This window comes from Lepidochelys olivacea (assembly GCF_965140295.1).
Source record: "Lepidochelys olivacea isolate rLepOli2 genome assembly, chromosome: 6".
Taxonomy (NCBI): Eukaryota; Metazoa; Chordata; order Testudines; family Cheloniidae; genus Lepidochelys; species Lepidochelys olivacea.
In genome coordinates, this window is record NC_140416.1 from 10,099,354 (window position 1) to 10,114,260 (window position 14,907).

At 44.1% G+C, this 14,907-nt stretch overlaps 1 protein-coding gene across 1 annotated transcript in view; it reads right to left on the reverse strand.

Moving 5' to 3' along the window:
- ACY3 (aminoacylase 3) overlaps positions 1–13,834 on the reverse strand; it is a 36,665-nt gene extending 22,831 nt beyond the window's left edge. The window contains exon 1 of the mRNA XM_084632469.1: positions 13,768–13,834. Coding sequence (XP_084488595.1) covers positions 13,768–13,793 — 26 coding nt within the window. The 5' untranslated portion in view covers positions 13,794–13,834. The remainder of the gene's footprint in view (positions 1–13,767) is intronic.
- Between the last annotated feature and the right edge of the window lie 1,073 nt (positions 13,835–14,907).

Sequence of the window (14,907 nt, forward strand, 5' to 3'; positions counted from 1 at the left end):
CAGCTGCACACATACAAAATGGGAAATGACTGCTTAGGAAGGAGTACTGCAAAAAGGGATCTGGAGTCACAGTGGATCACAAGCTAAATATGAGTCAACAATGTAACGCTGTTGCAAAAAAAAGCAAACATAATTCTTGGATATATTAACAGGAGTATTGTAAGCAAGACACAAGAAGTAATTCTTCCGCTCTACTCGGCACTGGTTAGGCCTCAACTGGAACATTGTGTCCAGTTCTGGGTGCCACATTTCAAGAAAGATGTTGATAAACTGGAGAAAGTCTGGAGAAGAGCAACAGAAATGATTAAAGGTCTAGAAAACATGACCTATGAGGGAAGATTGAAAAAATTAGGTTTGTTTAGTCTGGAGAAGAGAAGACAGAGAGGACATGATAGCAGTTTTCAAGTACCGAAAAGGTTGTTACAAGGAGGAGGGAGAAAAATTGTTCTTCTTAACCTCTGAGGATAGGACAAGAAGCAATGGGCTTAAATTGCAGCAAGGGAGGTTTAGGTTGGACATTAGGAAAAACTTCCTCACTGTCAAAGTGGTTAAGCACTGGAATAAATTGCCTCAGGAGTTTGTGTTAGCTCCATCATTGGGGATTTTTAAGAGCAGGTTGGACAAACATCTGTCAGGGATGGTCTAGATAATACTTAGTCCTGCCTTGAGTGCAGGGGACTGGACTAGATGACCTCTCAAGATTCCTTCCAGTTCTATGATTCTATGATGAACAAGCACTGAGTTCTGAGGTTTAAAACAAAGACCTTTACCGTGGGGAAAGGAAAAAACAGAATAAACTTGGGAAAGCCAGCAATTCATCAATTAATAATATTTATGAGCTAAGACTTCTTCCCAATCAAGGGTGTCTTAACAATAGTCCCAACCTCAGTCTTTCTCTTCCAGTTGTGAGTGGCTGATTCATTCTAGCTACCACATAAGAACGGCCATACTGGGTCAGACTCAGGGTCCTTCTAGCCCAGTATCCAGTCTTCTGATAGTGGCCAGTGCCAGATGCTTCAGAGGGAATGAACAGAACAGGGCAATTATTGAGTGACCTATCCCCTGTCATCCAGTCCCAGCCTCTGGCGGTCAGAGGTGTAGCCATCTTGTCTAATAGCCATTGATGGACCTATCTCCTCCATGAACTTATTTAATTAATTCCCTCTTTCCTGGCTCGCTCACTCACAGTTTATTGTGCATGACGGGTGGAGTCCAAGAATTCTGACAGCTCTGTCTCCAGCCGCAAGGGAAATGTTGTATTGGCTGCTCTATCAAGCTCTACCACCTCAGGTGATTAGAGCTGTGATTGTTGGGTGGAGAAACCATAGCTGAGTCCTTCAGGAAGGCTGCTGTTTACTGCAGCTTCTGCTCAATCCACAGCCTCAAATCTGCCCCAATTTAGCTCCATTTACTTCCTCAAAGCTGTTTTAACTCAGTGCTATATAGTGCCTCACAACCACATCAACTCAGCTCTACAGAGTACCTCAAGCCCAGTCACCTACTTGAAACTACCTGTGTGCTGGCTCTCCAGAGAAGAATAAGTGGCATAAAGAACTCATAACAGATTTATTTTTTTCTCACAAACACATTCTGGCAACAGATTAAAAAACCTGTCTCATTTCAAAGCCATCTCCAGGCTCAACTGTTCCAGAACTTTTTGCAGTCATGGTGACCCCACTCAGCTGTTCCAGAACTTATTTCAGTCATGGTGACCCCTCACCCCAGCACATTTATTGCAGTTTTCTTGTCCTTTCATTGCCCAACAGGGTTAGTGTCATTTTATTGCCCCCAAACTCAAAACTTAACTATATTTTAACCAAATGCTCCAAACAGTCACAGAACTGAAATGCAAATGAGACATGGAACACCCAGTCATTTCCCCATGCTCAACAGATGGCAGCAGAGAATTCGGTCCCTCATGGAGCCCCTGCCCATCTGGAATTCCTATGCAGATCTGGGCTGTTCTTCTCCTTGTTCACCAACAGGAGTCAGTAGTGAGTGTCCCATTCTGTAGAGCTTCAGGTCATGGGGCTTACAAGAGAACACTGAACTCTTGGGGTTGGTAGTAGTGAGTGCTCAGCAATAGAAGACTGTACACACATGTATCTATGGGTGCAGAGAAACTGCATGAGATTCTGCTGTATTGCCTGGAGAATAGTGGGCACTTTGCAATTATAGACAGTATCTTTTTAAGCCACAGCAATATCCTGTTATGCATAGATCAATCTGAAACAATGTTATTAGCAAAGAGAAATGTAATGTTTGGGTCACCAACAGAAACTTGTAAACTTGTGTTATTTTTCTATAAAATTAAAATACTCCCCAGTGATATGCTAGGGCATGTCAATGCTTAATGTTTTTGTATGATCTCAAGCCACTATAATTGCTTTAGTTTTTAGGATACCTAAAGCAATAGGAATATAAGTTTTCAGTTTACAATGATGAAAACCTAGCAGGTGGTTTAATACCATATGCAGTCAGACTCAGAAAAATTTCAGTAGAGAAAATGCCCCACAGAAGAAGATCCCTGGGAATCTCCTTCTCTTCTTTGGTGTGTTGCTGTTTTCTAGGCTGAAGTGCATTGACCTACATTCCACAGTATGTACAGTGCAATCCAATAAACTGCACTGTGGGTAGCTTATTGGGTAGAGTCTCAGGCATTTAATTTGAGGATGCAGAGTCCAAGGCCTGGGTTTGTTCTCAAAAAGCAAGCCCTGGACACTTTAGAAACACAGCTGTTTCCATCCCCATCCATCCTGAGCAATACCTGCAGCCCTCCAACTGCAAGGAAAAGAGGCTGCCAAGTTTCAAATGTTCACAGATGATTTAATACTCTCCAAGCTGGTTTCAATCAAGTGAAGCCCATAGATTTAGAGTTCAAGGCCAGAAGGTACCATTAGATCAGATTCTAGGCTGACCTCTTATATAATACAGGGCAGAGTATGTCACTCAGTTACCTCTGTGTTGAGCCCACTAACTTATGTTTGGCTAAAGCATCTTCCAGACAGACTCCAGACTGGATTTGAAGACATCAAGACATAAATGAAGTATTGACCTTTAGGTCTCCCAGCTCCCCTCCCTCTCACAAGTGTCATGGTGCTATCTTTCCCTCTTGTATCATGTTGCCCTCTGAAGTGGTCTGTTCAGAGAGACCATAAGCTTATAGAAACTTTTTAACGTTAAGAATAACTGAAATGTACCTAAGAATAACTGGAATATACTTCCTATACTGAGCTCCTGAAGGCTTCTTTGGGGGTCATCTTTTATTTTCTACTGGGGGAGAACAGATAGTATTAGGGAGAGCAAAAGTCTATGTTCCGCTAGCGTGACTAGATAGCAAGTGTGAAAAATCGGGACGGGGTGGGAGGTAATAAGTGCCTATATAAGAAAAAGCCCCAAATATCGGAACTGTCCCTATAAAATTGGGACATCTGGTCACCCTAATGTTCTGCAGTCTTAGAAAGTCATCAAACATTACATGTTAAACATGGCAAAAGAAATAACAGTATTTCTTTTATATTGTTGCACAGATAGGGGTTTCATAGATATCTTTGGCGTCTCAATAAATATATGCTTTATTAGTTGCTACTTACACTCTTCAAGTCTTAAAACACAAGTACACTTCCATAAGTACACAATAAAACAAGGTTCACAATATAGCCACTGGGCTCTCACTTCACTTCGTTCTTATATCTCATTGATTGACTGGCGATACCCCATCCCTAAAATACCCGCAAGGGCATGGCTTACAACATTCTAAGAGGTTTGAGGAAAATGTAGTTCTCAGAAAGTCTGGAAGGTTCCATGATATTCTACAAAGGTTCAGAACGTTCTAGGAGGTTAGTGAAAAATGAATCCACAAATGAAATATCTGAAACATTTTACTTCATACATTCTATTTTCTCTTTTGTTGCTAACTTGTTAACACCAAAAACAGCACTCCGAATGCAGGTGGTCACTTGGGTTGTCTGCCCCTAAATCCAGTCCTGGAGGCAATGGTCACGCCCTGTGATTCAGCAAAACACGTAATGGCATGTGATATAGACATGTGACCTTGGACTGTATCTTTGTCAGTAACTTGCCATATAGAGGGGCTGCGGGCTTTGTTTGGGATACTAAATTTCCATGCAAATGGCAGAGGATATAAAAGACTCCTGAGACATCCCCATTTTGCCTCATTCCTGCTTCAATTTTCTGGACTGTGGATTTACAAATAAAAGGAGTATTTTGAAAAATGGACTAAGGACCTTCCAATCTTTTGGAAGTTGTGACACATTCCCCAGAGTGCAGCCTGGGACTGTGGGACCACTGATCCCCCTGAACTCTCTCCAGCCTGGGCTGTCTCTCACAATGCCTTTCTAGTGAGCAGCAGCAAACCCCTCCAGGTGCTGTTATCACTCAGCACAACTGCAAGCGGAGACTCCACACCCAGCTAATTGCATGAATGCTCACAGATCCACTCATGAATCACACAGGGAAAGGCACCAGCGAAATACCCCCAGCTCCCAGCACTGCACCTCAGGAATATACCATCTTGCACTGCTCAAGGTGGGCAGTGCAAATTTATTAATTGGTTCACCACTTCATCAATGGAAAGTGGATATGCACCAGCCTTTGCAAAACCTGAGCAGATTTGCCACACACTTCATACAAACTCCCTGGCAAATATAACCAGTAAAGGAAGTTTATTGACTACAAAAGATAGATTTTAAGTGATTATAAGTGATGGGCAAAAAGTCAGAGTTAGTTACCAAAAGAAAAGAAAATACAACCACGCAGTCTAAACTCTTAACCCTATTAGACTGGGCAACATCTAGATTAAGCAATTTTTCTCACCCCACTGTATACTGCAGTCCATAGTATACAGATTTCACCCTTGAAATCTGGGCCAGTCCCCTTAGTTGGAGTCTTCAGAGTGGCCTATTGCTTGCAGCATAGTTGGGTGAAGGAGAAAGGCCAAGCATGGCCTCCTATGTTTGTTTTTATACCCTCAGTCCATGTGCTTGGAAAACACAAGTCCAGGCATGTCTGGTGGGTATTGCTGAGTCTCCAGGCAAGGTTGAGCAATCCCCCTAGTGTGGCCTCACGCAGGTGAGTCATTGAATTGTAGCTCCCTTGTTGGACAATTGCTGTTGATGGGTTTTTTCACACCCCACCTGGGCTTTGGTTACTTTCCTTGCTGTTGCCTCTGGGGAGCTAATATCTGGCTGATTCCTCAATTTACAGCATGTTGTAGTGACCACCATACAACACAATTCTCATAACTTCATATGCATTAATGATACACATATATAGATAGAGAAATGACTTTCAGCAGATCATAACCTTTCCCCTGATACCTTACAAGGCATGTTTTATATGTAAGATCACAATCATATATAAATGAGGAATATGCGGGTTACAGGGTGCTCCCCCAAGGTACAGAACGTCACAGAAGTTACCAGAGTAACTTTTGGAAACCAGCAGTCTACTCCATTAATGCTACAAACCTGATCTAAGGACTTTGCAATCATTTGTATGTATACGATCTTATAACAATTTATAACTCTATTCTTTTCTTCTATTAATAATTCTTTAGTTAGCTTACTGAGGATTGGCTGACAGCATGATATTTGGGTAAGATCTGAGATATATATTGATATGGGGGTAAGTGCTTGATCCCTTGGGACTGGTAGAACCTCACATATGGTGAATTGGGTTTTCAGTACCTCTCACTATATTACACCTATTTGTCTGGCTGGGAGTCAGGGGCTGGAATGCCTAAAGGGGACTCTGTTTGGCTTCTTGTTAACCAGGGTGGTACTGCAGAAGTTCCTTTGTTACTGGTTTGGTGAATCTAATTATAGAATAAATCACCATTTTGGGGGACTGTGTGCCCTGTTTCTAGCAGTCTGCCCTGTGTGTGTCATTCTCAGTGTAGCCCATCCCAGGCACCTGGTCACAATGGGGAGAGAGCGAAAGCAGCCCCGGGGGAAAGGGAATTTCTGTTCTGTAACAACATTCACAGACACCTTTCCTCAGAAGGAGGTGAAAGAACCAAATGGGACATAGGAACCACAGGAATTGTCATATTGGATCAGACCAGATGTACATGGAGGTGGAGGCTGCTTAGCTTGGACTAGAGCGGGCTGAAATCTGGGAAGTCTTCTGACCATAAATAAAACAAACACAAATCCTAATTACCAAAAAAAAAAAAAAAGATTTTTTGTTTTCTTAGGAAAAATGTTTTCGCATTTTTCAACTCAAAATTTACTTTTGGAGAGTAACCCTACCACTTTCTCTTGTTTTTATTCTTCTTCCCAAAAAGGAGGAGGGGAAGGTTAACCCTCCTACTCCCCTTTCTCTCACATGTCACCAGTGGTCTAGGTTTACTTGGGCCTGTCTCAGCACAGCACTGGAAGATGTTGGAGAGTCCTACATTTCTGGGCTTTCATAAGGAGCTGGTGGTTCTAGTGAGGTGCAAACTACAGCACAGCTGTCTGTAAAGAAGGCACAATAGCCATCAGGCTACAGAACCAGCTGTCATTAGGTGCTTCTGTGGAACCTCATGAAAAGAAACCTGACTGGCTGGGTCTAGAGGAGAGAGGTGAGTCCCTCACAAAAAGGGGATTCACAAACAGGAATATTTCAGAGAGAAATACCCAAATTAACATCCACTTCCAACATTCCCTGTGGGTCAGCCTCTCTCACCATTCCCTAGCTGGGAGCCTCCTCTCCATGGCAGAGACATGTAGTCAGTGACTGGGTATAACCCACTGTTAGCGTGCATCATATAGCCCCCTCTGTGCCTGATAAACAGGATGGGGTCCTGTTACAGCCCCACCTATAAAACCTGGCTCTCTAGCTCAAGCTGTAGCTGTGAAAAGCCCAGCGTGGGGTTGCCAAGTGTTTGAAATCAATGAGCATTTTTAAAATGGTGTTATTTTTTATTTTTTTGCCTTCTGTTTTCTGAGCCTTTTGGGCTCACTTCGGTCACATTTCCAAGCTTTTCTCTGCACCCGGGGGGCTGGCGACTTTCTGCTTCCGTATTTTTTTTAAAGTGATTCTCCCATAATCACAGGGCTTCAGGAGCTTGGGCTTTAAGGAAACCCCGAAGATCACAAGGCTTGAGAGAATACAGCAAGAGTTGTCAGCAATGACAATGTTTGGTGCCACTGACTATTTTCTCTTTATTTTTAAAAAGGAAATCAGCCCCAGACAGCTACCAAGAGCAGAACTTGAACAAGGGGCCCCTTAAGATCTTCAGTCTAACACTTTTCTAACTCACCTGTTTCAATCAACTGAAAAATGCCTCAGAGGTACACCTGACTTCTACCTTTATATTTCTCCTTGATTACACCATACTCATCAGCGGCAGATGCTGCCTCCGCAACCCAGCAAGACCAAGACCATGTCTACACTATGGGCGTCATATCGGTAGCTCTGCAAATGCAGTACAGACTCTTCCTACACCAACAGAAGGGGCGTTTCCATTGATGTAGGTAGCCCACCTCCCTGAGCAGTGGTAGCTAGGTTGCTGGAAGAATTCCTCCATTGACGTGACTGCATCTACACTGGGGCTAGTTTGGCTTACCTGCGGTACACAGGAGTATGAATTTTTCACACCTCTGAACAACGTAGATAGATAGATCTAAATTTTAAATCTAGACCAGGGCAAAGAAGAAAATAAACAGCACAAACTAATCAGAGTGAGATCCATGATGTTTTTCATTCATGTCTCTTTGGAATTAAGAGAATTTCAGTCACTGATGTTCCAACAACAGCTTAATGAGAAATGCCCCTTTGCAAAATCCCCCATGAATCGGAGGTGAGCTTTGAATTCCAGCTCGCATTACAATCTCTCACCCCTAAAGTCACATTCCTGAGCTAAACTGATGCTCCTTAAGGGCTTGTCTGGAAAAAAAGGATAGTATCCCAGGATAGCTATAGAGGTAGGGATGCAATTATATCAGTATAAAGGTGCCTTGTGTCCAGTGCTTAATTTGTAATGAATGGGGTGCTGGGGCTCAAGCAGGTTTTTTTACATTCTTAACAGATACAGGAAGCCCAGAGGTGCCCAGGCTATGAACTGCCAAGACTAGAGGTGCCAGGCTCAACCCTGGCACAGATTAAGTGCTGCTTGTACCAGCATAGTTTACTCCCAGAGATTGTATTGGTGTAATTATTTCAGGCAAGAAATCACACACACAGAATGAAATACCCAGAATGAAGTACCCAGACCTCAGCCTGGAAGCACCATTGGCTAGTCTGAACTGTCAGACTGAAATGACTGCTAGATCCATGGAGCAGACTGTACAGCATGTTAGCTCCACCCCTAAAAAGATCTGGTCAATCAGCCACCTTCACCTGCCTTACTATGGAGTTTTAACATAACATTAATTGCTTAGCCATTACCTTAAGAACTGGGGAATAGGAAAATGGTTCTAATCAATCATTCCAAAGATCTGCCCAGGTGATTAGTAGGCAGAGAAAGACCTGAGAAGTGACCTGCCCTCCCTGAAACTTGCATCCTTGTTGTTAAATAGAGGAGACCCTGCTCTTGAGAGGGACAAAAGAACAGCTGTACTAAAAGTGGGACTCAAACCCACATGGGGCACACATCCACAGGAGTTTAAGTCCCACACCTTAATGACTCAGCCATTCTAGGTGGTGCAGAAGTGCTCCCTGCTAGTACTGTACACAGACACCTACCAGAGGCTGACTCCACACCACATCTGGGGCACTGCCATTATCCAGCATAATTTGCGTAATTACCGGGCTTTTGAAGTTTGAGGGACTCAAGCCCCAGCTTGTCTATCAGCACAAACAAGGCATGGAAGGAGTGATGGGTTACACATCTATGATTCTATGATCACAGAGCGTGGAGGCAAAAAAGAACATAAGAATGGCCATCCTGGGTCAGACCAATGGTTCATCCAGCCCAGTATCCTGTCTGCTGACAGTGGTCAAGGCCAGGTGCTTCAGAGGGAACGAAGAGAACAGGTAATCATCAAGTGATCCACCCCTGTTGCCCATTCCCAGCTTCTGGCCAACAGAGGATTAAGTTACATAGAACAAAGGCTACTTTGCTCCAGAACACACTATAATCCAGTGATTCTCAACCTTTTGTACTAGTGACCCCTTTCATATAGCAAGCCTCTGGAGTGTGACCCCCCCCCCTTATAAATTAAAAACACTTTTTTATATTTAACACCATTATAAATGCTGGAGGTGAAGCAGGGCTTGGGGTGGAGGCTGACAGCTCGCAACCCCCCATGTAATAACCTCTTGACCCCCTGAGGGGTCCTGACCCTCAGTTTGAGAACCCCTGCTATAACCTATGTGCATTATCATACCTTTAGTTAGCTCTCCTTAACTTCCCTACCTGTTCCTGGGTAGACATAGCATCAGACAGAAGATTTGAAGGTCCCTGAGTCATCATGACAAAATGGGGGGGCGCGGAAGGGGAGAGAAGCAGGGGAAATAATCAGAGAACGATCCAGAATTTTGCAATTAAGACTAGAGCTGGGTGTTTTTAAAAAAATTTTGGTGAATAGTAAATTCACCAAAAATATATTGTATAGGCCACTGAAACTACTTGCAAATTTGGGTTGAATTCAATGAATAGTTTTGGCCAAAAAACAAAAGGGAGCAGGGAAGAGCAATTTTTTAAAGTCAAACGGTTTATTTTGATCATCTCATTTCGGAAGGGTAGTTTGTTTAGAAATTTAGCTAATTAAAAAATACCTCAAAAAGGCATGGAAAAACACCCCAAACCATCTGAAACAAGATGAAAAAAATCAATTTAGCTTCAAATCAAACCACATTTTTGTTCTTGATTTTTTGGTTTGGACCCTGAACCGAAACATCAATCATTTGCTTGGCTCTAATTAAGACCATTGATGAAATGAGAGATTATTGAGTGCCTCTAGCTTTAGTTACCTAGTTACCTCCCTGGGCTGCTGTGAAATGGTGGTATTCCTAGAGAAAGGTTGGCGTCTGTAGATGTAGCTCTGTTGATTTTAATGTGGAGGTTTTTTGCTAGATTTTGTGGGAGGCCATTTCTCATGTGTCACTTCTCCTGGTCGGGGAGAGGAACTCCTCTCTTCTTTACAATAGAACCAGATGCTCGGGGTCTTCTTGTGAGATGCCACAATGTAATGTTTGGTTTCAGAGTAGCAGCCGTGTTAGTCTGTAGCCACAAAAAGAAAAGGAGGACTTGTGGCACCTTAGAGACTAACAAATTTATTTGAGCATAAGCTTTCCTGAGCTACAGCTCACTTCATCGGATGCATGCAGTGGAAAATACAGTGTGGAGATTTTATATACACAGAGAACATGAAACAATGGGTGTTACCATACACACTGTAATGAGAGTGATCAGGTAAGGTGAGCTATTACCAGCAGGAGAGAAAAAAAAAACACCTTTTGTAGTGATAATCAAGGTGGGCTATTTCCAACAGTTGACAAGAATGTGTGAGGAACAGTGGGGGGGAAAAGGGGGAAGAAATAAATATGGGGAAATGTGATATATGCCATCATGTGCCAGCAATGCCCCTCTGCCATGTACATTGACCAAACTGGACAGTCTCTACGTAAAAGAATAAATGGACACAAATCAGATGTCAAGAATTATAACATTCAAAAACCAGTTGGAGAACACTTCAATCTCTCTGGTCACTCGATTACAGACCTAAAAGTTGCAATTCTTCAACAAAAAAACTTCAGAAACAGACTCCAATGAGAGACTGCTGAATTGGAATTAATTTGCAAATTGGACACCATTAACTTAGGCTTGAATAGAGACTGGGAATGGATGTGTCATTGCACAAAGTAAAACTATTTCCCCATGTTTACTGCCCCCCCCCCCCATTCCTCAGACGTTCTTGTCAACTGCTGGAAATGGCCCACCTTGATTATCACTATAAAAGGTTTTTTTTCTCTCCTGCTGGTAATAACTCACCTTACCTGATCACTCTCGTTACAGTGTGTATGGTAACACCCACTGTTTCATGTTCTCTGTGTATATAAAATCTCCCCACTGTATTTTCCACAGTATGCATCCAATGAAGTGAGCTGTAGCTCACGAAAGCTTATGCTCAAATAAATGTGTTAGTCTCTAAGGTGCCACAAGTCCTCCTGTTCTTTTTAATGTAATGTTTGTCACAGCTGCTTTACCTGCAGAAGGTCCTGGGTTTGTGCTCCAGTGGAACGACCAGAACTTTCTGGCTACATCAACCCTTAAAACGCTGCTATGCTCTAATGTAGACGCTCACTATGGCCACAGGAGGGGTTCTTCTATCGCTGTAGTAATCCACCTCTCTGAGAGGCAGTAGCTAGATTAGGACCAGCCTTATGGCAAATGGTGCCCTGGGTGAACTTGTATTTTGGCATCCCTGGCCTCGCTGCCTTCCCTGGTCCCCACTCATCCCCCTATTGCCCAGACCCCCTCTGCCTCTCCTGTCCCCCCGACCCCTGCTGGTTCCCCATCCCCCTTGTCCCCCCCACCTCCCCCAGCTCCCCCACCCAGCCCCCCTGACCGCCACTGCTTCTCCAACCAGTCTCCCATCTCCCTTGGCCCCCACTGCTTCTCCAGGCTCCCCCCCACCTCTGTATCACCTCTGGCCCCCTCTGCCTCCCAGGACCCCCCACCCATTTCTCATTACCCCTTGTCCCGTCTGCCTCCAGAAGCCACAGGCATTTGCAGATTAAATGATGGTGATGGAATTGCAAAGACTTTAAACAAGAACAATGGACATTGGCTCCAGCCCTGCTACATCAAGTTTAACAGGACTACACATAAACAAACAAACTAACAAAAAAGAACTGAGAAAGCTGTGGGTCACCCTGAAGAACTGCAGAGAAAATACACTCTCTGTGGATCAGCCCCTTTTCACCATAACCGAACAGATACAGCGGACCTGGCCCCCTGGGGATGGAGAGGACAAATTTGTCATTAAGCTAGAACTGAATATAACAAGTCTAAAGCTCATTGGAGACTGGTGATTGGCTAGAAGATAGTGGAGAGATGGCAGCCAAAGTGGACTCCCCAGGAACAGCTGACTTCTTGAAAGTGTCTCATGTCACACATACTAGGCGCACCCATGAAGTAACCGCCAGCGGTCTGTACATCTTGCTGCAGAATGCACACATGCAGTCTACCCAACATCTCAGGGAAGATGAGGCCCCCATGGGGTAGGGTAAATGGTGTGACAAGCAAAAACTAGAAAATCCAGTATTCCACTTCTGGCATGCCACACTTAATCAGGAGCTTCTTGTATTGACCTATGTGCTGTCAATCCACCAGGCAAACTTTGCTCCATACATTGAACACCTTGGAAAGCTGCCACCTTGGTTCTTTGCATTAGATCACAGTAATTATACTTGTTGGGTGCCTGTTCACCTCCAAGATATGGTTCCCCTTCATACAGACACAGCTAGAGCCTTCCTAAAGGCGACCTTCACAGTTCACAAGCCACATGTTTGCTCTACAATAGCACTCGGCCAAGCTCATGAGCAAAATAATGCCATAATCAAAGGGGATGGTGGAGCTCTTGGTCGACACAAAGTCTAGAGGCCCCTTGGCCTCGATGACAGTGGGCCAAGAGGTGGCCAGGCTGAGAGGAGGATTTGAAGCCTCACTAGAGAGATGAGCCAACTGAAAAGCGTCTAACACAAAGCACTGTGAGCAGGCAAAACATATTCAGTCTTCTTTGTCGCGACATGCCAAGGCCCTTGTTGACATCATAGAAGACACGGGCAACCCCTTCTCAGGAGAGAGTGCAGACTGAGCTAAACTGGACACCAAAACCGTTCCCAGTCCTTCTGCGACTGTCTCTGTTAGGGAGGCTGAGAAGATTGGGCAGCAGCAGCACATCACATTTGTAACAGACAAACCAAGTCAGAACCAAGCCATTAACGGAGCCCACCAACCAAAACAAACTCCTTGTTCCACAGACCTCCGGCAAGGGAGGTCTCCAAGGCCCAAGTACAGCTCTCCTCCTTGAAAAATGGCAGGGAATGCGATGTTTCAATACACTGAGGCCTGTGAATAACTTCCTTGTTTTTTAATTCAATCTTTTTGTGACTCAGCAACATCTTTTATGTCTAGATCAATCTGAAATATCATTCTTAGCAAATAGAAATGTAACTTTCTGGTCATGGACAGAACCTTTTTAACGGATTGAGTTAGTTACTTTTCTATAGCATTCACTTTTTAATGAATACTCCCTAGTGGCATGCTACTAAGCATGTACATTCTTAATATATTTGTATGATCTCAAGTCAGGGGTAGTCAATTCCTTTTTGTCAAGGTCCAAATTTCTTGTTCAATGTATAGTCAAGGTCTGGACTCCAGACAAAATAATAACAATAATGATAATAATAATAAATAAAAATATTTGGGATCCATTTAAAAGAGTCTGGAGGTCTAGATTTGGCCTGTGGTCCACCTATCGACTACCCCTGTCTCAAGCCATAATAATTCATTGCTTTAGTTTTTAGGACACCTAAGACAATAGGAATCTAAATGTACAAAAATGAAAACCCACTGGGTGGTTTAATACCATAAACAATCAGTATCAGAAAAAACATCAGTAGAAAAAATGCATCTTAGAATTGCATACGACTGCCAGAGCCAATGTGGCATGAGCTGGTGAGGCCCCCAGATCTGAGAATCTTGATTAGGTCATGCCCTAAGACTCTGGCAAGTTTCATGCTTTTATCATAGAACCCACAATTATTTCACAAATCTCATCAGCTCCCAGTAGCACCACGGGAAACACTGACCTGACGGAATTGTTGGATTCCTCCATCTCTGGACAACAAACTGCAACACAGAGAGCTGGGGAGGGAAGCCACTCACATCTGCCAGAGGAGGACTGAGATGTGGACGAGTAAGACACCAAAGGGGTGGGGTGGAAATCTTATCTAATAGGAACTGGTAATTAATCACTTGCTTTCCCAAGTTTATTCTAGTTTTCCTGCTTCTCCCCCCGCAACCCCCAATAAAGTTCTCTTTTAATCCCCTGGACTGAGTGCTTGTGAGCTGGGATCTGGGAGGGCTCCCCCTCTGTGGGTGTCTCTGCCTTCTCTTCTGCCATGCCCCCCATGTGGAGCCAAGATCTTGGGGGCCCTATTACTCTGAAAGGGTCTGAGCCCCTGCTCCCTAGCCCCCCCATGCAAGCCAGCAGCTGAGGAAGCCCTGCCCTCTTGGGGGAGAGCTGAGTACAGGCATGCTAGGAGCATGCACCGAGTACACAGTGCTGAGATTGGGGGTGAGGAATTGAGAATGGGCAGGCTTGGTGCCTAGCACAGGCTCCCAAGCACTAACTGGGAGGAGCACGGGGGGGGGGGGGGCTGAGAACACCCACTGAGATGAATGGAGCTATTGTCTCAGGCTGTATCATCTCCCCCTTGGCGCTGTCCTTCTGCGTATACCATCATACTGAGATCAATGGGCCCCCTCACATCTTTTGGAGCTGCCTATACTGCAGATGGATGTGCAGAGCCCCTTTCCTCTCTCCTTCCTAAAACTCCTCCTTTCAGCATTCCCCTGTGCTGCGGATTTGGGGACAGCAAAGCAACTGATGATGATTTATTTCATGCAATATTACAGTGGAGCACCAGCTCTGCTATGATTAAGATTGGAAAGCTTTTCTTGTTTAACGGATGATTCTCCTAAGTGCTTGAAAATCCCCGTACTTACATGGGTTGTCTTGAAATTTGCTGTGCCTCATAGGGGTGTGGAGTAGGTTCAGCGATCCAAATTTGGGGTAATTTGACTAAGGGGTTCCTGAGATACAACTCCCTACCCACCCTGAAAAACATAAAAATAGCAATTCTGAAAGTTCACAGATTCTAGCAACTTTGGTGTTTGAAACCCACCCAGGGCAGAAACCTGACACTGGATTGTAAACATTTGGCTAA